The 23,240-nt window shown below is 41.8% G+C and overlaps 1 protein-coding gene across 14 annotated transcripts in view; it reads right to left on the bottom strand.

Annotated features, from left to right (window-relative positions):
* The window catches only part of RALGAPA2 (Ral GTPase activating protein catalytic subunit alpha 2), a 421,554-nt gene that overhangs the window by 176,478 nt on the left and 221,836 nt on the right, over positions 1 to 23,240 (bottom strand). For all 14 annotated transcript variants that reach the window (XM_023549982.2, XM_023549976.2, XM_023549977.2 and 11 more), the window contains 4 exons: positions 14,163 to 14,291; positions 8,346 to 8,474; positions 7,270 to 7,328; positions 3,899 to 4,007 (listed from right to left, as the gene is read on the bottom strand). In XM_023549982.2, coding sequence (XP_023405750.1) covers positions 3,899 to 4,007; positions 7,270 to 7,328; positions 8,346 to 8,474; positions 14,163 to 14,291 — 426 coding nt within the window. The remainder of the gene's footprint in view (positions 1 to 3,898; positions 4,008 to 7,269; positions 7,329 to 8,345; positions 8,475 to 14,162; positions 14,292 to 23,240) is intronic.

Raw genomic sequence — 23,240 nt, 5'->3', positions numbered from 1 at the left:
ATTCAGATCACATAAATCATATTTTTGAAAATTAGAGGAAATTAAAATGTAATACATTGTTGGGTACCCACTATGTGCTGAACCTTCTACAAGAATTTTATTCAGTCTCTCACTGATAAGTCTTCATTAACAGCTCTGCAAGGTAGGTGTTATCTTCATTTCACACAGAGAGAAACAGGAATTGATCAAATGACTTTCTAGCCTATGAAAGGAAACTTAAACCATGCATGTAAAACACTAAGAAATGTGTAATATTAGAAACTATAAGAAAATAATTCACAAGTTAGAGCATATTTAATTACCTTGAGGGTGTACTTTAAGGTGACCACCAAGGTCTTTGGATGCTTCTATTCTTTGGAGAGGCCATGTCAAAGGGGCAGTACCTGCAAGAGCCCTTGGCTGTTTCACTTTTCCATGCTGGGACGCGTGAAAGGGATGTGGACACCCTGTGCTGCCCTTCCTGGCCAGAACCTAGGCCACATGCTATCCACATCTCATTATCTAGAGCAGAAAGGTTCGTCACTGATCCCATTTCCCTAGGGAAACCTCTGGATACAAGGTTTAGTTATTTTCATACCAGGAGCTCCAAGCTATGTGACGCGGACACCCACTGACACTGACAGCATACAAACACCACAGAACGGCTACCTTCAGCGCTGCAGTGACACACATATAGGATAAGGAGAAAAGCAAGGGAAAGGTAATTAACTTTAACTCTACAGAATAAACTGTTACTGCCTGCCCCTACCTAAAAGGTACCATGTAAACCCATGGCAACTGCCAGAAATTCAGGCCAGTTTCGGAAAAAGACATGGAACCAGAGATATCATTGCTGATGTCAGATGGATCCTGGCTGAAAGCAGAGAACACCAGAAGGATGTTTACCTGTGTTTTACTGACTACGCAAAGGCACTTGACTGTGTGGATCATAACAAATTATGCATAACACTGTGAAGAAGGGAATTCCAGAACACTTAATGGTGCTCATGAGGAACCTTTACATAGATCAAGAGGCAGTTGTTTGGACAGAACAAGGGGATACTGATTAGTTTAAAGTCAGGAAAGGTGTGCATCAGGGTTGTATTCTTTCACCATACCTATTCAATCTGTATGCTGAGCAAATAATCCAAGAAGCTGGACTATATGAGAAGAACAGGGCATCAGGATTAGAGGAAGACTCATTAACAACCTGCGTTATGCAGATGACACAACCTTGCCTGCTGAAAGTGACAGCCTTCAGTATGGACTGCACCTCATCATAAAGAAAACAAAAATCCTCACAACTGGACCAATGAGCAACATCATGATAAACAGAGAAAAGACTGAAGTTGTCAAGGATTTCATTTTACTTGGATCCACAATTAACAGCCATGGAAACAGCAGTCAAGAAATCAAAAGACGCACTGCATTGGGTAAATATGCTGCAAAGGACCTCTTTAGAGTGTTGAAGAGCAAAGACGTCACCCTGAAGACTAAGGTGCACCTGACCCAAGCCATGGTATTTTCAATTGCATCATATGCATGTGAAAGCTGGACAACGAATAAGGAAGACCGAAGAAGAACTGACGCCTTTGAATTGTGGTGCTAACAAAGAATATTGAATATACCGTGGACTGCCAAAAGAATGAACAAATCTATCTTGGAAGAAGTGTGGCCAGAATGCTCCTTAGAAGCAAGGGTGGCGAGACTGCGTCTTACATACTTTGGACATGTTGTCAGGAGGGATCAGTCCCTGGAGAAGGACATTATGCTTGGCAGAGTACAGGGTGAGCGGACAAGAGGAAGACCCTCAGTGAGGTGGATTGACACAGTGGCTGCAACAATTAGCTCAAGCATAACGACGACTGCAAGGATGGCGCAGGACTGGGCAGTGTTTTGTTCTGTTGTGCAGAGGGTTGCTGTGAGTTGGAACCGACTCGACAGCACCTAACAACGACAAAACCCATGGCAAGAGTGTCTGCACAAAAGCGACTCTTCCAGTCTCACTCTGGCCATCCAGACCCCAGATGACCTCACCTCCACCAGCCTCTCTCCATCCCTCAAACACTCTGGGTTATTTCCACCCCAGAGCCTTTGGGCCTGCTCCCAGCTTTGCCTGGGACGCTTGTTCCTCAGGCTCAACATGGCTAGCACTACTACACCTTTCAGACCATCTCCTCCATGAGGACACCGTGCCTATCCAGTGGGATTCTGCCCCACACCAGCTCTTCAGCCTTATCCTGTTCTCTGTCATGTTTTCTTGATAGTATTAAGGGCTATGGGAGCTGATCTTGGGTATCTGTCTGCTTGTTCTTTCGTGTGTTTATTTCCCTGCATATTTTGTTTACACTAAAATCCCTAATACCCAGCACAGCCCCTGAAAAAAAGGCACGGTGTGTCTGAGGAGAAGGTGGAACCCGGAGGGGCTGGAAGAACATGAGTGATCATTGGAAGTGTCTCTGCTGCATGACACTGGCCAAGTCATGGGGCAGAAAGACAAAGCTGGCCTGGCTCTTCACTCAGGAAGTAACATCAGAGGGAAGCGATGAGAAGAGGGTAGTGGGAGACAGCACGGGGGCTGTGGGCAGACAACAAGGAGGCCAAGTTTTGGCTCTGGAGCCTTGAACAAGTTCCATCACCCTCCTGCACCTCCATCGGTACAATAAGAACGCTTATCTCACAACCGTGAACTTCCACAAAAGCAGGGGCACAGTGCCTGGCAGAGACGAGGCCTTTGCTAGCTCTGAAGGTAGAAGTGACAGCAGTGCTAATTGTTATGGACTGGATTATGTCCCCCCAAAATATATGTTGTAAATCCTAACCCCTATGCCTATGGTTTTAAGCCCATTTGGGAATGGTTGTCTTTGTTATATTAATGAGGCAAGATTAGTGTAGGATGTATCTTGAATCTGTATTTTTTTGAGATATAAAAGAGATTAAACAAGTGAGCAGAAGAGAGATTGGGGAAGATTGAAGCCAAGCCACATGAAGATCTCCAGGGAATCAAGAAACAAGTTGAAGAGACAAAGACCTTCCCCTAGAGCTGACACAGACAGAAAGCCTTCCTCTAGAGCCTACACCCTGAATTTAGAACTCTAGCCTCGCCTCCTGAACTGTGAGAAAATAATTTGTTTGTTCAAGCCATCCACTTGTGGTATTTCTGTTATAGCAGCATTAGATGACGAAGACACTGTCACCACTATACCTAAGCAGGAGCCAGGAAAGGGCTGGCAGGCTCTGAGTTTTGGTTTTGGACGCAGCCTATCAACCCATGTAAAAGCTCAGGTGTGGCTACAATGTCACACCAATCTGCTTTTTGGTATGTGGTCATGGGCAAGTGACCCAATTTCTCTGGGCCTGTTTCCTTGGGCGTAAAATGGGGATTGTGACATCTACCGTATAGAGCTTTGGTGAAGACTGACAAAAGCATTTAGACAGTTTACCATTAATCTGGCCCAAAGAAAGTGCCCAGTAAATGGCAGCTCTTCTCTCCAGCAAACAAAGGAAGAAGGATGTCCTAGAAGTGCTCAAGGTTTAGTCCCGACGTGGTAAACACTTGAGGACCTCTGGCTGGAAGCTGTCAAAGCCTCCTTCTGGGCCTGCTGTAGAGGCCAGGGCATGAAAGCCCACACTCTTGGTACTCCCCTCGACAGGTAGCAAGTGTCCTTCTTGCTCTAGGAGGCACCCAGCCACCAGAGGAAACCCATTTGGCACCAGGGCTTGGTCTGGAAACACCCAGGGGCTCTTGGTGGGGAAGCAGCCTTCTGTGGCCTCTCCTGGGAATCTCATGTACATTCAACATAGTTTTCAGAAAAAGAGATTTGAATCACAACCTCTCTGCGATGAAGGGGAAAACAAAGATTGTTTCAATACCTGGGTTATAGCTTAATGTCAAATAAGCATCACAAATTGGCAATACCTTCAGAGTTACACCTATCACATTGATGGCCTCTTTCACCTGCGGATGGCTCGTACGTTGTGCGAGTTCTTCACAGATCCATACCCCGAGAGAGCAAATGGCAATGCATCTTTTTAAAAAGAGGAAAACTATCATGAAACTTAGGATATTTTCTAATAAGAAAATATTTTGAACGTTTTCATACAAAATAGCAAAACTTATAGTTAAGTACATTCATAGAATGTCTTATTGAGAGAAAAGATTTTTAGGACAAATAGAAATCTTGATGCTGGTTAGTACTTAACTATTTAATGAATCAAATGCATATTTTCTGTTAACTGTCATATCACTTATTTTGTTATTTTACCACATTTTATTATTCTGAGACATTTTTGGGGAAGAGTAAAAAAACATGGGTCTTAGAAAATTGTTGACGTTTTTAATTGAGCTTCTAATTGTTTTCCTTACAATAAGATGCTCAACACATACTACAAACATAAGACAAAACCTGTATTTTACTTTAAAGTATATTTGAATGCAACTTTCAAAATAAATTTCAGTTACATTTTTAATCAGCACAGTCCTTTAAAAATTACCTTTCTGAACCATAAATCAATTTTAAGTGATAGTACTCTTTGGAACTGATATTCTCCACTATCTTTCATAATGATGTAAAAATCACCTTCCTGTCCATTTTCTTTTAATGCTGTACATAAAGTTAAAAAACTTGCTGCCAAACCTATTCGCTTTTAGAACAAAACCCAAAAACCCAGTGTCATCGAGTTCATTCTGACTCATAGTGACCCTATGGGATAGAATAGAACTACTCATGAGGTTTCCAAGGCTGTAAATCTTAATGCAAGCAGACTGCCACATCTTTCTCCCATAGAGTGCCTGGTGGGTTCAACCTGCTGAACTTTTGGTTAGCAGCCAAGCACTTAACCGCTGAACCACCAGGGTTCCTTCTCAGAACAAGAGGACTCCAACAACTACTTAGAAACATACATTAGACGTGATCTTAGATGCAATCTGCACGTGCTGCTTGTTGTAATAAGAGGACAAATCCAATGCCAACCAAAGCATACACGTTGCTCAGAACTCCACACTCAAAGTTCCTTTGTATTTAGTATCATTCAGCAGTTACAAGCCATGCAGTTTGAGTAAGTTCTGCTGTGTGTATCTTCACCAAACTTAAAATAAGTAATTAAAAAACCCAATACTCTGAGATTTTAGTACCATATCTCATTGGATTCTCACCTCTTCAATCAGGATGAATGAACTGCTTCACAAGTTTACTTACATGGATTAAAAACCCCTTGAGGACATGTCGCCTTCTACCAAAACTTATTCAGTAAAAGCAGTGCTACTCAGTTACCAGGTACACCTGGCTTCTCTTTTTTTTTTCCAGCACCAGCATTACAGAGGAGTTCTACACGGTTCTAACCCTTGGCTTTCTTTGGTGTATAGAATTATCTAAATCTCTCTCTTTTTTGCCTAATCCCTACTTTTATTCTCAATCTGGAAACTGCTCTTTACATTCTTAGTTTGCAGCCATTCCATGTACACGGTGTTCTTTCAGTAAGCATCTTTATTTTTCCCCAACTTAATTCAGACTATGAGTATTCAACTCAATAAAATCCACACAATTTGGAACTATGTGCAAAATCATATTTTCACCACTTTATAGTCTCTCTTCCTTTCACAGAGCTTCTTTTTCTTTGTGTGTATATCTCATGACTCAATGAAGGAATCAAAACAGAAATTAGAAAAATTTAGAATGAATTGATAAAAATATCACGTATCAAAACTTGTGGAACTAAGACGAAGTAGCACCTAGAAATTAAATGTTTATTTTTTATAGAAAGGCTGAGAATTAATACATTAAGTATACAACTTAAAAAGCAAGAAAAGAAACAACAGGCTAAACATAAAGAAAATAGTAAAGAACAGAAGGTAGGAAATGAAAACAAATATTGAATAGAAAAGTTGAAAAAGATAAATCTATTCTTTGAAAACACAAACACAACTGACAAATCTTTGCTAAGACTAATAAGAAAAATCTGAGAATACACAAAAAAAGTCAGAGATTAAAAAGTAGATATAACCACAGAACTTACAGAGACAAAAGTTAATAATGTGATAATACAGAAAACATGTATGCCAGTATATTTAAAAACTTGGATGAAATGGACAAATCACTAGAAAATTTTAGTTTATCAAAACTACCAAAAAAAAAAAAAAGACAGAAAATCTTAATATTCCTAAAATCAATGAAGAAAACAAGTCAACGGTTAACCTTCTCACAAAGAAAATACCAGGCCCCTGTTGTTTTACCATCAAGGTTTACTAAATGTACAAGGAACATTAACTCTAACTTTACGAAAACTTTTCCTAACTGAAGAGAATGAAACAGTACTCAACTCATTTTGTGAGACCATATAACCTCGTGACCAAATCTGATGAGGGCAGGATGGAAAAGAGAAATGGCAGGTCATGAGACCAATGCAACTTTCCCAAACAAAATACTAGCCAAACCAGTTCCAGCACTGTAGAAACCAAGTTGGGTTTATCCCAAAATGCAAGGTTAGTTTAATATTAGAAAACGGATGATAAACTTATAGCTTCTGGTAACAGCAGACTAGGTAATTTAGACTAAGCCATTCGCTGAAGATAACTGAAGAAGTCAGACAAAGAAACAAACAAGCACCCTAAAAACTTTAAAGTCATTAATGAGCTACCAAGACTGAAGAAAGATGGGCTGCTACCTTGGGATGAGCCTGGAGACAGAGCAGGGTGCAAGTCAACTCCCAGGAGCAGCAAAAGGAGGAGCTGGGCTTCTGGAGACCTTGCCAGGACTGGGGGCTGAGGCTCTGAGACTGGTATTCCCCTCCACCAGTACTCCCAACTTTGGGCTTTGCCTTGGAAGGAAAGGCAGGGCCTTTTCATCAAGTAGGTGGTCCAGAAAAACCTCATATCTTGGTTGCAGGCTGCTGGCAACCTCAGATGTCTGCCAGAAGCAACCAAAATATCTCTAGATACTGCCAAATGTCTGCTGCGGGACAAAACCACCTCTGGTCAAGAACCATTATCCTACAGGTGCACATTTTTATCAGTTTTTGGTTTATCTTTCCATTTCCTTTCTTACTGAAAACATCAGGGAATACATACGTATATATTTGTAATCTTCCTTTTTTTACACAAAAGATAACACACTATATAATCTTGTGTACTAACTTTACTTAATAGTCATGCCATTCTAAACAATCAAGTAAAGCAGTTTTTTTCTGACATAAGAGTAACAGGGAAGCATACGCGTATTTTAACTTTAACTGTTTACACATAAATGTGTATCTTAAAATTCTAAAATAGTTTACCTTCTATTCAACATTTACCTTGCACATTCATTTGGCTCCTCTGTGGCATTCTTCAGTAAAATATTTATGAGGTAACACTAAAAACACAAATTAAGTAAAATAAAAGCTTAGTCTCACACTTGGTTCCCCGCACATTCTGACCATGCTCCAGGCAGCCAGGAGCTCCTGAAGGGCCATGGACCTTGAAAGGCTTCACCAGGGAGAAGCAGAGAGGAGGGAAGCACACAGCAGAGGGTGGGGGCAGCATGATGGGGGTCTCAGCAGCTCCCTGGCAACGGAGCCATCCCAGAGGACAGCGTATCTGGGTATACAACGAAAACCTAGCAAAGCAAATGAGATTTCCAGGTAGAAAAATCTCAGTTCTTTTTCACTTAATTGGAAACATCGCATTATATATTGTAATCATGTATTTTAGATAACTCATTTTGGGGTGTGAAAGCATTTTTGCTCGCCCCAAAGTCATTTGAGGAGAGAAAAATGTTTACTTTTCATTTATTCAGGAAATAATCTGGAATTTCAAATTACCGGTAGTATTTAATCAGGCCAATAATGGGATTGAACAATTATTTTTTTTAAGTTCATTTGCTTTGTAATGCAGCATAATTACGCCAATACAATTAATGCAGAGGATTGCTCATTACATAATTATGATCCATGGGAGTGATAAACATCTAATGAAAACATCTGAAGAAAGTAATGACAGTTCTAGCTGCAATATGCCCTGAGCCTAATACGTGTATACCACCTGTAAACCATTACTGAAACGTGTAAGGTACACAGCGAAACTTCAGGGATGAGTAGGCCAATCCGTAATAACGGAAGTGGTAACCGTACACAGAGAGGGGCGGACTACCCCATCAGCGAGGTACGGACGGGCTTGCTTATGCTTGTTTATTAACCTGTAGTCCACAATTCCACATGGATTTCACCACATGAGGTGTGGTGAAAAACAGGTGAAACCACACACTACAGATCAGTGAGTAAACACAAGTAAACCCGTACGTACACTGCTTACTGGTTAATCCGCCCCTGTGTACAGCATTTTCTATAATTACAAAATGCTAAACTTGAGATTCAGTAAAGCGGATTATTACCTTGACATCTTCGGTTCCTGTGACGACCTCGTTAACTTCCGGTACCGACTGCAGCAGTGGGACCTCCTGGTAGGTGTTTGGAAAGCAGACAAGAGAACCGAGAATGGTGAGGGCTTCAGAACGAGGGGCCTGTACAAAGAAAGTGAAACGCATGCATTTTTATAAACTAGAAACTTCAGATAAGGGACAAATGACGCCTGGTTATTTCCCCCCAGGTGAATATTTACACAAAGAGGTTTGCCTGAATGAAAAGGCACATTTCCAATGAATGGAAAATATCACTACACTTGGATGTAAACAAGGGCTGTAAAAACTGGTCTGCAGATTCACTCAGACAGAAAGGTAAATGACTCAGTTATGATTGTTTGAAAGGACTTTTTTTAGCTTTAATGTTGTTGACAGAGCAGTGAAAAAGAGTTAAGGAAAGTTCATAATGAAGTGAAGTTGGAGGTAACTATCAGAAGGTAGGGAAACAGAGAAGTCACCACTGACCAAATTTCCTGCGTTTCATCAAGAACTATTTTCTAAAATAATATATAGCATATGACATCTGGAGCCCTGGTGGTGCAGTGGCTAAGAGCTCAGCTGCTAACCAAAAGGTCAGCTGTTTGAATTCACCAGGCGCTCCTTGGAAGCCCTAGAGGGCAGTTGCGCTCTGTCCCATAGGGGCACTGTGAGTCGCAACGCACTCGACGGCAATGGGTTTGGTTTTTTTTGGTTAAGTGATTCTGTATCTCACTAGATGTCATACCCAAAACCGGGATATGAACTGCCAACCTTCTGGTTAGCAGACGAGCTCTTAACCACTATGCCACCAGGGCTCCAACATAATCATTTGGTTGCCTGTTATTGGAATTAGGAATATTATTAAAGGAAGTATTTCACTAGATTTCAATTTTAATTCAGCCAACACTGACACGCAGCTGTGATTAGCAAAGAATGGGGGCAGGCATGCAGATTACAAAGGTATGTCATCCATTCACCCACCCATCTGTCCATCCACCCATCCATGGCCCTAATACATATGCGGTTCTCACTCTGTGCTGGATACTGTTCTAAGTATTGTATACACATTTCCTCACCGAATCCTCTCAACAGCCAACCTATGAGTGGATACTATTATCATTTTCATTTTACAGGTGAGACAACTGAGGCTCAGAGAAGTTTAGTAACTTTACAAGGTCACACAGCTCATAAGTGAGGCACAGACCCTGGATCTGAACTCAGGCCACCTAACTCCAGAGGCTCCACTAGGCCTATATTGTTAAGCACTTGGGATATGAGATGGAAAAGAACTTCCATCCCTCAGAGATGGGAGCTTCGTACATGGGTGGGGGAACAGAGGCAAATGAGCCGTTAAATACAATGAAGCATGTGCTATGAGAGCCAAATATGGTGTAACACAGGAGTCAAGTACATCCATCTTTTACCCAGCTTGGTTCTTAGAAACACACAGGTAAATCAAAGGCATAAAAACAAAACAAAAAACCAAACCCACTGCTGTCTAGTCAATTCCGACTCATAGTGACCCTATAGGACAGAGTAGAACTGCCCCATAGGGTTCTCAAGGCTGTAATCTTTACTGAAGCAGACTGCCACATGTTTCTCCTGTGGAGCAGCTGGTGGGTTCAAATCTCCGACCTTTCAGTTAGCAGCCAAGGGCTTAACCACTGAGCATCCAGGGCTCCCAAAGAAAGGCACAGAGATGGATATTCTATTGGAGCCCAAATGAGGCAGCAACTAGTTCTGCTCCGATGGTGAGACAACACTCAGCTGCTGCTAAGAGCTGTGCAGGGTGGGCAGGAGTCGGCCAGGCAGGTGGGAGTGAATGAGTGAGGGATCCGGGGGGGTGAGTAGGCAGGAGGCACATCTCAGCAAGAAGGAACGACAAAGGTACCCAGGACTCCATGGACTGTAAGAGCCCCTGCGCATAGAGCCAGAGAACATGCGTGGGCGGGGGGCGGTGTCCTGGCTGAAGGAGTCTGGGAAAAAGACCGGGGCAGGCTGGGAGGGGACACACAGACCACATGGCAGGCGTTCTCATCTCTGAGTGGGCATCAGACCCTGAGCCTGGGCAAGAGTGTGGTGGCGAGTGGACACTAACAGGTAGAAGGAATCAGGAGGTTAGAGAAATACAGACTAGGCAAGAGTGGGCACAGCTCAGAATGGAGCAATGGCATCGGGGACAGGGTCACTATATCTTGAATGTTTTATTTCATTTTTTAATTCAAAAGTCTGAAACTACTACCACAAAAATGTTAGGAACTGCCAAAGCTGGGCAGTGGGCACATGGTGTTTTGTGACATGGCCTCCAAAATGCACAGCCCAATGGTCATCTTCCATCCTGAGCTCACCCGGCCTTAACCATTTGCACCATTCACTGGATGCTGAACATCAGAGCTTAATAAAATAAAGAATTATTATAGCTTTATTCAAAGAGTGTAATAAATCTGGATTATTTTCCTAAACACTAAGCCTATAAATAGTGAACCCCAATTTACAGATAAGGGAAATGAGGCCTACATGCCTATACTGCCCAAGGTAGATAACTAGTACGAGGCAGCACTGGAATTGAACCCAAGTCTGACTCTACTAAGCCAGCGGGTCAAGAATGGTAACGGGACTGCAGGCAGAGGGGGCTGCCTGGGTGAAGGTGGTGTAGTGAGTGATCTGCTGTAGTTGGCGGCCTGTGTGCAGTTCAGTCAAATGGCAGGAAGCAGGGAAGAAGAGGCAGGTACAAGCCACTGCTGAGTCTGGCAAGGGCTGTTCATGGTGCCCACTGTGGCCCTACAATAGGATCGGAGCTTTCTACTGAAGCAAATGAGAAATGATGCCCAGTTCCAACTGGTAGGGTAACATACTCACTACAGGTTTCAGCTCAGTATGGTGAAGGGTGCATAGGGTGCCTTCAGGGATAAGGGAGAGACTGTGACCAGAGACCTAGGAGATAGACTGCTGTGAGGCCTGGGAAGAACATGACAAGGACCTCAAGTCAGTCAATGACAGTGGGGGACGGGGTGGGGGGGGTGCTGGAGAGAGAGAGAGAGATAAGAGCATGATCCCTAGGCTTGATGTCTGCTTAGATACGGGACCTGAAGGAGACATTTAAAGCCACCTCTGTGCCGAGGGCTCAGGTGACAAGATGATGTGGACAGCAGGAGAAAGAAGAGGCTCTCTAGTAAGCTGTGCTGTGCTGGGGGAGAAGCGTCTAAGAGCATCCAGAGAGAGGGTTCAGGAGACAGCTGGACAAAGGGATCCACAAGACACCGGTCCCCTAAGGCAATAACAGATGCTAAAGGGGAAAAACAAGGGCTCCAGGGAAAAAGCCGTTGCAGAAACATTTGGCTAAGCGCAGTTAAACTGGAGCCTTAATACGCTAATGTGTACTGTGAATTTCTAAGAGAGTAAGTGCAGCTCCTCAGGGCTACCTATCAACAACCACCACCCCCGCCATGGAGTATCCTGGGGAATCAGGGTTCCCAAGAAGACTTTCTGAAGTCTGAGACAATAATATGGGATCCTTTTCCATTCAGAGGCACTGAAGCCAGGGAACAAATTCCATTTCTGAAGAACACAGGAAGAGGGAAGCAATGCTGGCCACCGAGGCCAGAACCCTGCAGTGGAATGGACAGACCACAGGAAGAGGCTATCACAGAGATTTAGGACTGAAGCAGTGTTAGGCGTAGAACTAGCAGGCATTAGTGTCTAATAGGTTATTTATAATAACCATTTCCCATTAATTTTCTTTTAATATTTATTTTAAAATACATTTTTAATAATTTTTAATTCAAGCTTTTATCGGAAAAAATGCACAAATCCTGAGTGTATGAGCAGAATGATTCCAAAGTGAACACACAGCCATATAATCATGCCCAGGTAGAAAAGGCACATTACCAGCCCTCCAGAAATCCCCTTTGTGCTCCTCCCACATTATCCCGCCCCACCCCAAGGGTAACTACCATCCCGCCTTGTGACCCCACAGATTCATTTTTAATCTGGCTTTTGAAGTTTATATAAACGGAATTATAGGGTATATATTCTTTTTTGTCTGACTTCTTTCACTCAATATCACACTATGCAACTGATCCACACAGTTGCACTTTTATTGTATCTAATATTCTCCCTTACGTACACACCACAGTCTGTCCGTCATGCTGTCGGTGGACAGTGGATTGGCTCCGGGTTCTGAAGGTTACAACAGCGCTGCTGAGCACAGGCTTCTACCCGTCTTCTGGCGAGCTGCGTGCGCCTGCATCTCCCTCACTGTCTCGGGGTGCAGACCGACAGCAGAGTACTTTAAACACATAATGAACTTGTACTGGCTAAGGGTTTGGACTGAACAAGTTGTGCCCCATCCATCCAAGTACCTCTCACCTTCCCCCTACAATTTTAAACCTCATTTAAACTAAAAGAGTAATTCAATTAATTCTAAAAGCTGGTGTTCCTTTATGTAGCTCTTACAGCTGCATGTTATCATTCGTGGTCCCCTGTTCCCCACCTGTGCTTTTCAATGTTTTCTAAAATGTTTTGGAAGCCTACTTCAGTAGCTCATGCAGCCAAAAGAAAAATACTAGCAGAGAATGTCCACTACGAGTGATATCTCTAGAAAGGGCTTTAGCTTTTTTCAGGAAGCTCTCTTAGCCAGTGATAAAAACTTTGGTCAAGAAGTATGACTTTCCTCCAAGATACTGTAATTTTTTTCAGTGTTGATTTGAATGGTTAAAAAGACATTGGAAGGTTCTTTGAGATTCGTTTTCTAAAAATCTAAAGTCTGAAAGTTGGCATATTCTTTACAAAAATACTATTAAGCAAATTCAACATTTTTCCCTTTTTTCCTTTACTTTTTTTCTTTGCTGCTCTCATTCTTCCCTTTGCTCCCTAATTCACCCTTAAAAGAAAATTTTAGCGCATGAAAATACCACCATGAAATACCAGCTATAAAAGTATAGAAAGCAAAAAAAAAAAAAAACCCAAAAAACCAGTTTTACCCTTCACAGAAGGTCTAAGTAGAGTGAAAAGCAACCACGTGTCGAGCAAAATCTGGGTTGCGGGGCAGTCCCATTGATTTCAAAACAAGTCCCTGGCAAGCAGTAATGCTAATTTATTGACACCATCTGAAGGGGCAAAATGGTTCTGAACAGACAGCAGTTGCCCAGAACACAAATGAGAAAGGCCTTTAATGCACCTGTCGAGGAGCGTTCTCTCAGAAGGCATCAGCCCATGGTCTTAACAGCAGAGCAAGTGCGGAGCCTGCAGATGAATTCTTTTTGTAACCCTTAATACGCACTGAGTAGCCCACTTGTTTCTAATTTTCTAGAGTAAGAATTCTACCAGAGTTTCAGTAATGACACATTAACAGGAAAACCTATTCATTTTCCAGTTACAATTTTAGTGTTCTGACATTTTAACAGAATATTTTCTATGAGACTCTAATAACCAAGGTTTACTAAGACAATCGTAACTGCTAGTGTACACTGAAATGCCCTCTACTACAGCCACCTATGTGTGTACCACCGTACAAGTGAAAATGCTAATAAGATTCTAAGCGACAAGCCCTGCTTCTCCTGTGTAAATGTGCCGAACTATTAGTGAGGATATGATTTCTCACACTTTGGCCTTTTGATGAAACGCCTTTCCAGGACCACTGTGTCATCTTATCCCACAATTTCACACATCAGCTACCAGCATATCTATCCTGAGAGCCCAGTTTCACATTGCACTAATGAGTCAACACCTGTTAAGGGTACAGAAATCTGAGCCTTGTTAGGGACTGGGAAGCCTCTTGGGAGCCTGGATGCTGGGCATTGTCATACTTACCACCGACATGTCTGTACTGAGGACCCTGGCTGCAGCCGTGATGAAGTCCCCCATCAGCATGGAGAAGCCAGGCAAGCCCAGGGAAAAAAAGCGGGGTGGACAGTGCCTTACGATGGTATTCAAGATATCCTGAAAGGAAAGAGAAGCCACAACTGTAATTTACAAGGAAAAAAAGAATCCAAAGTAAAGAAGTCAGTTCAACTCTATGCATGGCCACTGCAGAATCTGAGAGCCCAGCAATTTTACAGTAAAAGGAGTACTGGGAGATGAGTTAGTCCAAGGGGCGGCGTTCCCACTTTACAGGCGAGAGAATGGAGACACCAAGCTGGAAGGTGACTTGTCTGAAACCTGAACTGTGACATCGGGACTAGACACTTCTGTCTTCCACCTAAAGGTGGGCTCCTTAGACAAACAGAGCAGTGCTGAGGGAGATGGAACCTTCAAATACCTCTCACTGAAACAAAGAATATATTCTGTCTTTAGCTTTCAATTCTCTCCAATTTTCAAGTTAAAGCATATTGTTAAAAAATCTTAAAGCAGGCAAGAGATGAAAATTCACACCTTTCAGATAATTTTATGTGTGAAAAAATAGGAATATATGGAGTACTATGGTAATATTATCAGCAATATTCTGAGGTACCACTGGCAGCAGGCATGGCTCCGAGTACAAGTGTGACTGCAGAGTGCAACCAGAGTCTTGGGCACAGTGTGCCTGCGCACCTCATAGCCCTGTGTCTATAACGGCCCCTCGTTCCCCACTCCATTCCTGCCTGTGGCAGACCAGGGGCCACTACTGGACGGCTTTCATGCCATCCACAGCCAGGCCATATTTCTGGAGCAATCTGTACAAGTATGTGTGCACAAGGGGGGATTGGTAAGAACACCACAAATTTCTTTTATTTGCAGGCTTTGGCGAGGCCCATCAATCAAACATACTGAAGTGCTATAGTTAAGTGACTTGTAACGACACAAACTACAGTTAGTCTCTGTACACAAGTAAGACGCAAAATTCGAAAAAAGATCTGGCTTCTTAGTTTCAGTGTGACTATTTAAAATAATTCTGATTTAATTCTATTAAATGGGAACAAAGTAGCGGTAACATGCTAAATTACAGCATGTGTACTTAAGTCCTTTGTAATAAAAATTACATAACTTAACAATTTAGTGTTCTTAAAAGATAATTTTTATGTCATCACAAAACTTTTTTCTTTCCCAAGTAAATACTTTTTTTCCTTAGCTACTAGGCTCATTTACTTTCTACAAATCATGCTTTTTATATCCTTTAAAATGACTGTACAATGCTTAAACCAGTAGAGCTCACACATGGTAAATATTTTAGCAAATATTAAAGTTTTAGCTTTTAGCAGACTTTTTCCTGTACCAAAAAATAATATAATAAAAATTTTTTTTTAAAAGGAAGGAAGGGAGAAAGGAAAGAAAAACCCTATCACGCTGCTTCTAAGTTAATGTTTAACCTGCTTTAATCTCGTCCTTTGATACACTTCAGGGTCTGTATCAGCCAAGGCAAACATTCTAAGGGGGCGAGCAGATGGATGATGCAGTTTAGAAAGTGTGTGGTAAACTCATGCTCCAAGAGCAGAACAAAAGATCCACCTTTTTCATAATTAAGCCTCTGATTAATGCCCTGGGCTCCTCACCACACACCTGTAATTACTCACAGAGGTACGCATTGTGCTGGGCCTTGTCTCAGGGTATCAGGCATCAAACTCTCCAGCAGCAGATGGAAGCATGTTTCTGTTGACATATGCTGCAATGAAAGGATTCGTGCAAACCTGGCTCACAAGGTAGCAGAGTGCCGTGCATCTGAAGATTAATAGTGCAAACCACCACGATGTTAACTTTGTTATGCTTGCATTAATTCCATCTGCTGAGATGAGGAACTCAAACTTGAACCTGGTGGGTTTTAAAAATCTTTAGCACATACTTAAATCAAGCCCTTTTTCACCACTGGAATTTACCAGTTTTCATTAAAAAATGTTCCTCTGGGATAAGTTTGTGCAGATTATGAACTAAATCTTTTAATAAGTTAAAGCCAGAGTTTAAAAACTGAATCCATTTTGCCTTATAGGACTCATATGTGAAAATGACCTGTCACATAGGGCGCTCAGAAAAAATTACTAAATTGTCACTGATGCTAAAGACAGCAGATATGTGTGTGGCCAGGATAAAGTCACACAGCCTCCCGTCTACTGGACCTTGGCCAGTCACTTCACCCGAACCTGTTTCTGTGGGCAAGAAGATCGGAAAGAGAGGGCAAAATAACAGATGGCTGGCCCACCCTTCCCTGCCACCCACGTGAAGACAGAGCCTGAGGAGCAGCAGCCCTGGCTGCAGTCACAGGGGAAAGACAGCACCCGGCAGGGCTGATGCGGGGGTTAAAAGAGGAAGCATACAGCCATTCAGCCACACTGCGGCCATACGCCTGCTTGCTTTGCTTATCCATGCTGAAACAGAACAGTCCAAAGATTACATCTCTGCTGTAGCATTTTAAAATTAGGAACAACGGTATGGTGCTCCAAGGACAGCAGCTGTACACCTCCCCCCAGAGGGACGCTTGTGACGCGCTACAATCAGTTCTAACTCATGACAGAATTCTTCTTCCACATTCCTCTCAATACATTAAGATCACAGCTGTCACTGGAATCTTTGGGGGAAAAAAATAAAAATCCAAAGATTGAAACTTTTTTCCAGCCTCCAGAGCTTTACATATAGACAGCACAGGACGACGTTCCCCAAACTTGAGTCGTTTGTGTACAAGGCTCATGCCTTCTGCTGTGTCCACATCCAAAGTGACCATTACTCACCTAACATACTTTTTGAAGTGACTCACTTTTAAGGACTTAAACAGCATTGCCCTGGAACACCAGCATCCTTGTCATAAATAGAAAATAACCCTCACACCAATACAACACCCATAAAACAACACCACTGAATTTTTGCTAAATATTGTCTGTTGTTAAAAAGTGGCATTTGCAACATCAGGATGGGCTGAGAGAAGTTTTTGTATTGATTCCAGCCAGGTGGCTTCAGAGTCACAAAGGGCAGAGAGACCAGGACAGGGGCCAACACTCTCACCTGAGGTTTCCTGCTATTCAGTGCTGTGCCCTTGTGACCACCAGCTGGAAATGCCCCTGTACTTGAATTCTGATGTGGTGGAAAGAGCCCTAGACCTGGGGTTACGCATGTGACGGTAGGGAGATCACATAGTGCCTTGAGCTTCATGTTTCTCCTCCCCAAAACGAGATGGTAACTCCCTTAAAGAGTTCTATCTAATGGGATAGTACATGTGAAAACACGCCTTTATAAACTGCAAAGGACTGCATACAAAAAGCAAACAGAGTGACAATAATTTCTTTTTTTCAGAAAGGGAAGGACTTTGATGTGTTTTACTTTGTAGATGGGTTGGGTTAGGTTTACTTTGTAGAATTCAGTGAACTATTATTTTGCCGGTATACAGAAAGAATATTTAAAAACATTTCAAAGGTGGCACGAATAAGCCTCTTAGGTTACACAGAAATTAAACAGCTCTAGAAATTAACACTCTCAGATAACATCCTTAGCAAAGCATTACACCAATTAGTCATGGTGTATATAATTTATAAGGCAAACGATGAAAAGAAAACAGGAAAATGATCTTTTTAGATTTTCCAGGTTCCATTCTTCTAAAGAGTCCTAGACGCTTATCCCAAGTGAGCCTGATACCAAAATTAGTTTCTTTTCCATACTCTAAACAGACTAAACAATTAGTTAATAAAAAAATGGATTTTAATAAAGGAATTCAGCTTATTCTTGAAAACTGACCAGTATGAAGCACAGACAGATGCTTTTGATCAAAGGAAATAAAATTCATTCTGCAAAATGCTGTAATACAGGGCATAGGCCACCAAACTAATATTCTTCCTCCTGGTTTTGGTTAAAAGTCCATGTACCACCTACAGATAGAGTGTCAAAATCTAGATTCTAAGATGATAATTGTAGATCTGTAGCTTATCAAAGGATTCAGGTTTATGAGAAAGTAACTGGTGAGGACATCTGTCTCTTATCATTGATCTTGCAAAAAATCAGGTAATTCAAATAGAGGCGTGTTAGTTCCTCCCCTCAAAGCACAGTTCTATAAACACAAACCACATTCAGTCTGGTAAATGAATCGCTTTAATTGAATGCTATGTACACAGTAACTGGAAAAACCATAAGTGAGAAGAAAAACTTATGGTAATGTCAACAGAAATTGGTTTATTCATTTTGCATGGTGTTGTTCCTTTGGTTCTCTTATAATTGACCTTTAGAACGATAAATGTGTAAAATAATTTTGTTTATTGTGGCTCCAAACCTTCCACCAATTACACAAAATGAAAATTTAAAAGGAAGGATTCATTCAGGAAGCATTTCCATTGTGTACATAATTGCACAGCTATAATTTAGTGCTCGTGTTGTTATGGAAAATAAAAAAAAGGACCATTACGGGCCATTTCTATTCAAATATTGCACAGTGGTGTCAAAAATGGGGGAAAATGTTCACTTGAAAGCAGTTTAAAATGGGTTAACCCTGTAAACAAAAACATTTCAATACAGTATTCTACAAAATAACAAATGTTCAAGAAGGCGCCATCCTTCAAACGGTATTAGAAATGTTGCAACTGTACTTTAACACCAATTACATATATATTATTCACTTAATATTTGTTCTCAGCCCAGCAGATGATGGTTGTAACACAATAGCCAGCCATCTGTCTCCCTGACTTCCTTGGTAAGACTCGAGCCTGCTCCTCAAGAGCAAACAGAGCTGGGGATTCTACCTAAAGTCAGTCACTCCCTCCATGAGGCCAAATAGAATCGTTGAGAAAACCCGCATGTGCAACATCACTCAACTCCTCGCTCAACTTTTTACTTTAAGAAAACTAAAACATTACTTTGTCATTATTTTTTTAGAGGAAATGCCTGTATTTTATCTAGAAAAATTCTACAGTAAACTTCTCTGATAAAGTCAGGAATGTTGGGATCTGGCTGATTCATTAATCGGGTTGATAAAAAGGTACAACTGATTCTACATTTGAATTATGTAGAAATTTGAATGCAAAGAGATGGCTTTAACACTACATCTGGATATAATTTAAACCTTAACCGTTAAAGGGCAGACACATCCTGCTGTATCTTGGAGACACGTCTGTAAGTATCCATTACCGCCCAACTGGCAAAGCTCGGAGATGCTGGGGAACAAAGCAATTCTGGTAGATGAGTAGGTCTGAGCAGCCCTCAGAGTCTCACAGCCTAGTCTCGGTCCTCCCACTTCTGCTAACAGTCCCTGCTCCTCTGTGCACAGACATCCTTCACAAGCACAAGCTATTACCTGGCCTCTTCACCTTCTAAAAAACTGGTTAAGGGCAGAGCTTTTTGGTGATAAAAATAAAGGCTTTGTCATTATAGCCTTTACCAAAAAAAAAGCTCAGCAAAACATGTCATGAGTACTGCACTTCCGAAAAAAAGTCACTGAGAATAAAAATAAACCAGGACAAAGCTGAAATTTTTTTTTCAAGATCTGGGGCAAGGATATACATGATGTATTATGCATTATCTGTTTAAATGGCCAATTGTGGTGCAAACTGTTTGGGGGGAAAGCAGAGATTTTTTTTACAAGTGCTAGAAAAAAGTGTGACTACCCTGGGTATAACTATGTTACCAAAGCCAGGAGAAGCAAGACCAGATAAGAGGAGCAAGAGGACAAGGGCAGTAACTGAAGACTTAAAATCACCTGGGGCTTGTCACCACGAGAGCTGTGATGGAGGAGACACGAGCAACCTGGACTGCAGAATGAAAAGGAGGCAGGGTGAGAAATGGGACACACAGTTCTGATGGCCACAGGTCCTGCTCAGACTGTGTGCATTGGGTCAGGGTTTCCGGAGTGTGAGGCCCTACTCAGACCGTGTGCATTGGGTCAGGGTTTCCGGAGTGAGGTCCTGCTCAGACCGTGTGCATTGGGTCAGGGTTTCCGGAGTGTGAGGTCCTCCTCAGACTGTGTGCATTGGGTCAGGGTTTCCGGAGTGTGAGGTCCTGCTCAGACCTTGTGCATTGGGTCAGGGTTTCCGGAGTGACAGAACAAGTAAGCAGACTGCTGAACGGGACTCTGGAACCCTCAAGTCCTAAGGGAGAGTCATGAATATTTTTTTATGATGGCTTGTAAACACTTTAGTAACTAATCTCTCATCTGTGCAGAAAAACTCCATTAGCTTTTACACTGAAGAAAACTGTCTGACTGTCCTGCTTCAGGAAACGTGGGATTTGGTTCTGTTTTTTTTTTTAAGAACTAATGTATATCAATTTTATACTGGAGTTGGTAAGTCATTAAGCTGTCTGAACTGCTGCTTCTTTGTTAAGATTGCATTATTGAGATGCAATTCATATACCATTAAATTCACCCTTTAAAGGGTGCAATTTATGTTTTTAGGATATTCACGGAATTGTGCAACCATCACCACTATCCAATTTTAGAACATTTTCATCACCCCAAATTGAAGCCGTATACCCATTAGTGGTCACTCCTCACTCCCCCTCCACCCAGTACCTGGCAACCACTAATCAATCTACTTTCTGCCTCTAGGAATTTGCCTATTCTGGGCAGTTCATATAAACGGACTTATACAATATGTGGGTGCCCTTCTGTATCTGGTTTCTTTCAATCAACATACTGATTTCAAGGTTCATCCATGTTGTAGCATGTACCAGTATTTCATTCTTTTTTATGACTGAATAATATTCCACTGCAAGGACATACCAGGTTTAGTTTATCCACTCACCACTATGGTGGATTAATTACTTTGGTATGTGGCCTTTTTTTGTTTTTTTTATGTGACCTTTCTAGCCGTGGTCTTGTAACTCCCATCCAGTTGTTGAGTTTTAAGAGTCTGTTATATATTTTGGATAACAGGCCCTGACCAGACATATGATTTGCAAATATTCTTCCCATTATGTGGATCTTCACTTTCTTGGTAACTTTTGATACACAGAAGTTTTTAGTTTTGATGAAGTCCAATACGGTTTTTTTTTTCCTTTTGTTGCTTGTGCTTTGGAGTCGTATCTAAGAACCCACTGCCAAATCCAAGATCACAAAGATTTACTCCTATCTTTTTTTGCAAGAGTTTTATATTTTTAGTTCTTACATTTAAATCTTTGCTCCATTTTAATTTTTTATATGATGTGAGGTAGGGGCCCAACTTCATCCTTTTACATGTGGAGATCCAGCTATTCCAGCACCATCTGTTGAAGGGGCTATTCTTTCCATTGACTGATCCTGGCACCTTTGTCAAAAACCAGGTCATCACAGATGTGCAAGTTTACTCCTGGACTCTCAATTCCATTCTATTGATCTATCCTTATGCCAGATTACTGTAACTTTATAGTAAATTCTGAAAATGGACAGTTTGAGTGCTCCAACTTTTTCAAGATTGCTTTGGCTATTGAAAGTTCCTTGCAATTTCATGTAAATTTTAGGATCAGATTTCCATTTTTTCAAAAAAGGCAGCTGGGCTTTGATACAGATTGTGTCGAATCCGTAGATCAATCTGGAAGTACTGTCATCTTAATAAGATTAAGTCTTCCAGTTCATGAACATAAGATGTCTTTTCATTTACTTAGGTCTTCGGTAATTTCTTTTAGCAATGTCTTGTAGCTTTTGGTGTACAAGTCTTGCACCTCCTTGGTAAAATTTACTTCTAAGTATTATATTCTTTTTGATGATATTGTAAATGGAATGGTGGTTTTCTTAACTTCATTTTCAGATTGTCCATTGCTAGTGTATAGAAATATAATTGGTTTTTGTAAATTGATCTTGTATCCTGCAACCTTGATCAACTCATTTATTAGTTCTAATAGTTTTCTTGTGTGTGGATTCCTTAGGGTTTTCTTTATACAATAGCACATCATTTGAGAACAGAGAGAGTTTTCCTTCTCCCTTTCCAGTCTGGATGTCTTTATTTCATTTTCCTGTCTAACTGTCCTGGCTAGAATCTCCAACATGATGTTGAATAGAGGGGTAAGGACAGATATTCTTGTCTTGTTCTTGATCTTAGGGGGAATGTAGAAGATTTAAAATGGAAATGCCTGTTGTTTCTTTGGTGGGAAGAAGGCAGAGACTGTGAGGTGGTGTTCAAACCTGGAGGAACCTTTTTCAAAACACTTTTGGAGAGCAGCAAATTAGTGTTTTCCACAAGGATGCTCAGGGAACTATGAGATCAGAGCCTCTGAGAAAGAACTTACACTCCGTGACATGAACTGGGTTATTCCCTCGGTCCCAAGACCTCAATAATGTGAACAAAACATACAGCTCCCTTTTCTTTGGCCAGCACAACACCCTGCTTACAGACCAGGGATCATGAGGGGCTGCTGTCTTTCATGTGTGCTTCCTGTAACTGGCATTTCACAGCTCACTGGGGAGATGAGACAGAAATGGTAAACTTGTCAGGAAATTCTGGCACATTCATAATTCCATAAGATGAGGAAAATTGTGTTGGAAAGTCATGGAAGAAGTGACTTACCCAGTTGTACCAAGAGTGGCTTGATTCTATAATGACTGCCCTGGTCATGACCCCCATAAGCCTCAAATTCACATTACGGTTTGTACGACAGGCTGGCTTAATGAGGCTGATGCAGATGCTGTCAGTTATTAAATCCTCACAGTGAGACTTTGGCGAACACGGGCTTTGATGAGTTGTCACCAGCACACAACAACGTGGGAACATCAGTGCTCTCGGAGTGCCGGACACTGAACAGCACCCCAAAAGAAGACCAAATCTGATGGCCGAAACTGAGGGACCAGGTCAAGGCAAAAAGACACGTACATACCACCAAAGACGTTACAAGGGGCTGGGGGGTGGGACCGGGGGATAAAATCAGCTTTTTCTAACGTACGCCACGCCTGTGTCAGAAGAGGTTAAACGGAGCCCAGTCTCTCTGTCTCCTCACTCCTCACCCCTACCATCTCTCTCTCATCTCCCCAGTGAGCTGCTCCTCTACAGCTTTTACAACGTCCTGGAGCAGAAGCAAAAGCAGAGTCGCTGCCACCAG

This window comes from Loxodonta africana, chromosome 24, assembly GCF_030014295.1.
Source record: "Loxodonta africana isolate mLoxAfr1 chromosome 24, mLoxAfr1.hap2, whole genome shotgun sequence".
Taxonomy (NCBI): Eukaryota; Metazoa; Chordata; class Mammalia; order Proboscidea; family Elephantidae; genus Loxodonta; species Loxodonta africana.
The sequence above is the reverse complement of the archived record's forward strand: the minus strand, read 5'-3'. Positions and strand labels throughout refer to the sequence as shown.